The 7,032-nt window shown below is 42.3% G+C and overlaps 1 protein-coding gene across 1 annotated transcript in view; it reads left to right on the forward strand.

The window, feature by feature from the left end:
- The window catches only part of atp2b3b (ATPase plasma membrane Ca2+ transporting 3b), a gene marked incomplete at its 3' end in the record, with an annotated part of 29,192 nt that extends 23,822 nt beyond the window's left edge, over positions 1 to 5,370 (forward strand). Inside the window, 4 exon segments of the mRNA XM_035657455.1 lie at positions 764 to 977; positions 1,178 to 1,389; positions 4,795 to 4,902; positions 5,188 to 5,370. Coding sequence (XP_035513348.1) covers positions 764 to 977; positions 1,178 to 1,389; positions 4,795 to 4,902; positions 5,188 to 5,370 — 717 coding nt within the window.
- Between the last annotated feature and the right edge of the window lie 1,662 nt (positions 5,371 to 7,032).

Genomic DNA, 7,032 nt, shown 5'->3' on the forward strand with positions numbered 1-7,032 from the left:
CCGGATGTTGACAGTTAGAGTTCACCAAGAAAGGCGAAGAAGAAGGGGGCGTTCTAGTCAGCGAAAACAGGAACCCCCACCAGCACGAGAACACCCATTTGTGGCTGCAGTTGGATGATATTGAAATAAACGGCTAAATGTGTATTTTGGGTGTTTTCTCTCCGCTAGTCTGCAAGAAGACATATTAAGAAGGAAAATTTGGCCAAAATCTCAAAATTGACCAATTTATGAAAAACAATGTTTTTGCCTGTAGTGTCTCACCTTAAACCATAATTACAAGCAGCAGAGTAGGAGAAACTGCCTCAGCCTCAAAATCATCAAAATCAAATCTACAACTATGAACTGCTACAGACCCATAACACGATAAAAAATAGTGAATTTAGGCTGTTTATCTGCTGTGAATGGGGTTAGCATTAGGGCTAACCACCTTGGAATATCACTGCTACGTCCGAATAAGGGGTGTTTTTTCCCATTTTCCAATCTTATACTACTGACTTGGCAGTGGAAATTTCCTCACTGCTTAGTGGTTTTGAATGTCACTGATTGAGCAGATAGTCTGCGCAAAAGAACAACTAGGAAGATCAGAACCCTGTGCAACAGAAATAAAACCCCAAAATACAAAAACAAGTGTTAATGTTGGGATTCTGGGCGATGTGAAAGGGGACGAAAGTAGTCTTTTCACGGTCTGTGTCTGGGTCAGTGAAGCCAGACTCATCCAAACATGGTTCGTGACACAGGCCTCTGCTTGCAAATCTGTGTGCAGGACTCTCCTCTGAAGGCGGTGCAGATGCTGTGGGTGAATCTGATCATGGACACGTTTGCTTCTCTGGCCCTGGCCACCGAGCCCCCCACCGAGGCCCTGTTGCTAAGGAAACCCTATGGCCGGAACAACCCGCTCATCTCACTGACCATGATGAAGAACATCCTGGGCCATGGAGTCTACCAGCTGGTCATCATCTTTACCCTGCTGTTCATAGGTGCACACACACACACACACACACACACACTGACAACCGAGCACGCAATTTCATCTACTATTGAAACAGCCTGAAATAGTTGGCTTTAATCAATACATTTAGTCTGGAATTTCAACCAGATAATGAGCAACGCGGCAGATCATTTTTCCTTTTTTTCACACCTCTCATCTACTCTTCTTCCTCCTTTGTTTCCCCTCCAGGCGAGCGCATTTTTAACATTGACAGCGGCCGCAACGCTCCGCTCCACTCCCCACCCTCCGAGCACTACACCATCATCTTCAACACCTTTGTCCTCATGCAGCTTTTCAACGAGATCAACGCTCGCAAGATCCACGGAGAGAGAAACGTATTTGACGGAATATTTTCCAACCCCATCTTCTGCTCCATCGTTGTGGGGACCTTTGCCGTGCAGGTAAGGTTAACCCCTGTGATGCCTGATTTGGATTGTTTGTTTGGCATGGCTTTTATTCCATAGCGGTAGTAGCAAACCAACCAGAGACATTGCAGTATTTTGGTGTAAATTAGTTGTACTGAACTAAACCCGATTCAGCATGTCTACAGGCTTGGGAAGTAACAGATTACATGTTACAAGTTCCATAATCAAAATCCATTAGTGTTACATATAAAAAGACGTAATCAGACAGTTACAATTAGTAAAAATGGGGATTATTAGCAGAATTACAGGTTTAAAACACTACTCTGGTCTCCAGTGAATCCACAGCTAAACTTAAAGCTGTCAATTCATTCTTCATATATCCATTATTTTGACTTTAAAACGAAAAGGGAAAAAACATCACAGTACAGCACAAGTTCTGCCTTCCAGCTGTGAAAATTAGGTTTTGAAAGGTTACTTCCTGAACTTGCTTCATGACATTACACTGAGCAGAGTACACATTGTTGATACTAAAAATTTAGTTCCAGTTTTCTTTTCTACAGTTACATTGTTCAGTTATTTTATAGAATAGGCGTCATCTTAAAACAGAAAATAATGAAGTTAGATTACTTTAATATTATGATACTTGGATTAGGTTACTGACTAAATTTTTTAACAGGTAATTAGTAATTGTATTGGAACATTTTTTTACCCACCCTGCATGTCTAGCACTCAGTTTAAGTATACATCAGACATCACATAAGGGTACTTCGCAAAATATCATGGCCGCACCCCCTTTTGAGGGATAGAGACAATTTGATGTGTTTTTGGATTAGAGTTATGACAAATTCGTACACCTTCCTTTCATATTAAATAATCTTTGTTTTCTGGAGACATCTAAATACACCTTGCCTCAACCTGAGCATTTGTGATATCTTAGTAAAAAAAGATCCTCCTTTACTCTTCCCCAGTCCAACACAGTGGCCAGACATTGATACATTTTTATTTTTTTTTAAAGTTATTTTTCTTGGCCTTTTCATGCCTTTATTAGATAGGGACAGACAAAGATAGACAGGAAAGGTGGGAATGACACGCAGCAAATGATTCAAACCCGGGCCGCTGCAGCAACTCCGTATATGGGTCGCCAGCTCTACTAACTGAGCTAACTGGGCACCAAGGCATTTATACATTCTTGAATCAGCAGGTAGCGTTAGGGTAAGTGCTGTCTGTCAATAACCAACCGTATGACCTGGGCTGAGATTCAGTAGGATGTTTAGCTTGCTACTGCTGCTATGTTACTCTTAGCTGTTAACAACTCTCAAGCTAACTTTAACTAAATCACACAGTGAAAGCTTTGGTTGTAAGTACGGTTGTTGTTATTTTTACTGCAGGTTCTCATGTTAACGTACAGTATGTGAAAGCACTATACTTGTCCCCAAAAGGGGCCGGGGCCTTGGCACTAGGGACATGGCTCAGAACCGAACAGATTTTATTTAGGTGATGACTTTTAGGAGCAACAAAATAGCTCTTGGTATGTGTAATGTTTATGGTGTTTTTATGTTGTTTAGATTCAGGTGGCTGACTGAAAAGAATTATGTCAATGCATACCCCTGAACTGCTCTTTATTCAAACGGAATATCTCCATGGTATACAAACTTTACTCATTTTAAAATGTCAGTGTGGTTGGGTAGTGAAGGTCAAAGGTAGTCAAAGCTTGAATGTCTTCTACAGATGTTGATGATAGTTTGTAAAAAACAAAAATTAATATGATCATCTTCAGGCATTGACAGACATCCAAATTTAAGATTCCAAACTTTAGCGACCACAGGAGGACTGTTTATTGAATCCGCTCACAGTGAATATGGAAGAAATGCACTGAGTCGGGAATTGTGAGTACACGAAAAAATGCAGGAGGGCAAACAAAGGCAGACTGAGAGACAGCGAGAAAAGGAAAGGGATATTTTCCAAAGCTCTTCAGTTCTTGGTGGTACTCTGGGGAGAAACAAGAGAAGAGACAGAGCTGGAGGGAGATGGCAGTGATTTGGAGTGTGAGAACGACAAAGAGACAGTTCAAAGGGATTAGGAAAAGAAGAGATGAGAGAGAGCTGAAGGCTGGAGACAGCTTGAGAGAGGTGAAAGAGAGGAATAAGAAGGAAAGATGGATCCCTCCTCCCTGCAGAAAGATATGATTACAGTATGTGATACACTGTACATACTCCCAGTGAGATTAATGACAGAGCAGTTTGGTGTCAAGATGATAGTGTCACTCTGATAAGCCTTGTTCCTGGTGTAAATGATCATGTTGCTATATAAAATGCTGCTACATCCACTATCGGAGCGTAGTGTTACTGTGGTCCAAGTTTAAAGCCACATGGCTGCGTTTATTATGTTTTTTGTTCTTATGCTTTTTTTACACAGTGACATAAGCTGGAGGGGGAATTGCTATGATTAATGTAGCTGAGGCCATGTGTTCTCAGCTAAGATTATAAACCGTGCTTACATTATGTACATTATACATTATGTTCTCTGGACCAGTAGGCTATGTATAAAGCTGCACAGAGTAAAATTTTGGTCTTAAAAGGGTCAGAATTTTTGGTGTCATGCATAAATGTTCATAAGTGTTCAAATTTGGTTGCAGCTTCCAAATTATTTCAAGAAGTAGTTCAACATTTGGGGAAATAAGTTTTGCTTTCTTGCAAGGAGTTAGATAAGAAGATTGGTCGTTTGATAGCTGGTTACCAACTAAATGTAAGCAAAATAATTTTTGCTAACATTAGCTAACTTAGCATGTGACTATATGTTGCTTTTATATTTGAACAGTCTTCAAAAAGGGGCAGGACATAGGATTAGGGCTTTTTGCTTTTTGCTCTGTGCTCCATAAACAGTGGAGCAAGCCTCTGTGAGAACCTCGATTAACTTTCTCCTTTCCTGTACTTAGATATGCGATGTGCTAGGCTCTCTATATTGAAAAAAGAAAACCACATTTCGAGATGGTTAAAAGATAAACGCGACATATATATAGTCACAGCTAACTAGCTAGCTAACGACTGATAGATTAGCTAACTAGTTAACTAGTATATATGTCACGTTTATATTTTAACCATCACAGAGCAAAAAGAGGCGAGACTTAGCAAGGGAAATGATGAATAACTAGATACAAAACTCAGACATAAATGTCTGCATGTGTTTTTACACATCCTGGTTTGATCTTTATTACATGCAGTAGGGATTACAGTGATAATGCCACCTTGTATTTCATACTGGAAATCGTGACAAACTAGAAGATAGAGGTGTTGACTGTTGACACATCCCAGTGTTACTGCATTTTTCTTACAGTGCAGACTGTGGCTCGTGCAGCAGATTGATAGTGCAGTGACTGTTTCTCCCTTGACACTGTTTGCCTGTGTGGCAACAATGACGTCCTTCCCTGTGTTTCTGCTGCAGATCGTGATTGTGCAGTGGGGAGGGAAGCCCTTCAGCTGTGCCCCTCTCAACGTGGAGCAGTGGCTCTGGTGTCTGTTCGTGGGAGTTGGAGAGCTGCTCTGGGGGCAGGTAAGCAGCTCTGCAGCCTGCTGAGTCAAACCACACTGAGCAACTGTAGGCTGGCAGGCCTGGTTTACCTAGAGTTTTCTCTGAGGTGAGGCTAAGGAAACATTTTCACATTGACTTAAATAACACTTCTGATCTATTCTATTCTGTGCTGAAATTGACATATTCTGGTATCATCCAAACCATCCTGTGAGTAAAATGGCTGAAAAAGCTCACAGCTGCTCAGTACATACAATGCCATACTAGCGTCTTCTGCTCAAATGACAATGTGACAAACCTGGCCTCCAGGTGATCGCCACGGTGCCGACTGAGCGGCTGCCTTGCCTGAAGGAGGCGGGGCTAGGCCTGGAGCCCGGGGAGGAGGAAGGCGAGGAGATGGCAGAGGATGAGGAGGAGATCGACTGCGCTGAGAGAGAGCTGCGACGCGGACAGATCCTCTGGTTCAGAGGCCTCAACCGCATTCAGACTCAGGTACTGTTTGACTGGACCACCAAAACAAACAATAACCAAACCTCTTTCACAGGAACAGACACAGATATCCAGACACCACATACAACGCCTCAACCAGAAGCTTCACATGGTCATGACACACAAGCAGTTTGTTAAAGGGGAACGTGACAAAAGTATGATGAGGATACATTGGAACCAAAGACAATGTGTATTACAAAGAATATGAATATGAATTCTTAATGTGTACAGTGTGCACTTTTTTAAGTGTGCTTTATGATAAAATGCTAATTATTATGGTGGGTAATGTTCCCAAATAAACTGCCAGTATCATGGCCTTTACACGCTAACATGAGAGACTTTTGGAAAGAAAGAAAGAACTCCTTTAAGAGCTCAACCGCATTATTGACACATACAATTTTAGTTGAAGAGGCCATTTGTGCTTTTTGGGGTTATATAGAATTTTGTGTGCAGGTAAAAGGTCTGACCACACCTGCACTGCCTGACACACCACATTTCTATTCAGTCTTTAATACCGTTACTCCCTTACATCACATTGTAACACCACCATAGGCTTGGAGACCAGTCTCACCCACTGAAACCTAGTGAATCTACACGGTGGTCTGTACCAATCAGAGGAGACTAGGCTTCTTGAGTGTGTCAGTGGTCAGTATGATAAAAATATTGTGTTTTTTTAACACTGAAGCATGTAAACCTATTATAGGATACCCCCCAAACACATGTATAATCTTGAAAATGAGCATAATATGGCCTCTTAAACAGTGATTTGTTCTTACTCTTCAAAAGTCAGTCCTTTCTCTCATCCTGTCTGTGCTCTTCTTCTGACTCGTGCCAAACATAATGATTCCAGTCTTTTCTCTCCAACGCAGCTAGCTTTTCTTCTCTAATGCTCTCTCTGACTCGGAAGTGGTATTTTAGATGTTCACATCATGAGAGAGGATAAATGCTGTGATTGAGCGTGTGTGTCGGTGCGGCGGCACTTGTGTGTGCAATTGTTTACACATTGTGTACAGGCCAGCGCTAAGTAGACAGGCTTGCTTGATTACTTTAACTGATCGATTGAGTGAGAATTGACGTTAAGACGGCATCAACATGAACAACAGCCTCCTAAACAGTGTTAATTCCCAGTCCAGACTCTCTGCTTAAGTGCCTGTCTTTGCGTAAAGTGGTCAGTTTTTCATTAAGAGGGCTTGGTCTGAGTGTGCACACAACAAATACACACAACATACAACCTCACACACACATGCAGTCATCATTCATAATTCTTGTTTGTCAGTAACATTCAGAAAGCAGGCTTGATGCACATTTGCCATGAAAGGGGATTTAAATGCTGTTTCTGCTGGGACAAGAAGTGTTTGAAAGGGACAACAACACACACACGCCCACATGCACACTCCGCACACACTCAGACCGGCCTCTCCTGCCCTCACTGAGTGCTGCTGTTTTGTCTCTGTCCTGCAGATGGAGGTAGTGAGCACGTTCAAGCGAAGCGGTTCGTTTCAGGGAGCGGTGAGACGGCGCTCCTCCGTGCTCAGTCAGCTCCACGACGTAAACACTATCTCTACCCCCTCTCACGTAGCTCTCTCCACCGCAACAGCCAATACCAGCCCAGCCCCCGGGAGTGAGTCCGCCGAACGCATGTACACACATGAACACACACACACA

Source organism: Morone saxatilis, unplaced genomic scaffold, assembly GCF_004916995.1.
Source record: "Morone saxatilis isolate NCDOM2014 unplaced genomic scaffold, NCSU_SB_2.0 Contig15, whole genome shotgun sequence".
NCBI classification, from domain to species: domain Eukaryota; kingdom Metazoa; phylum Chordata; class Actinopteri; family Moronidae; genus Morone; species Morone saxatilis.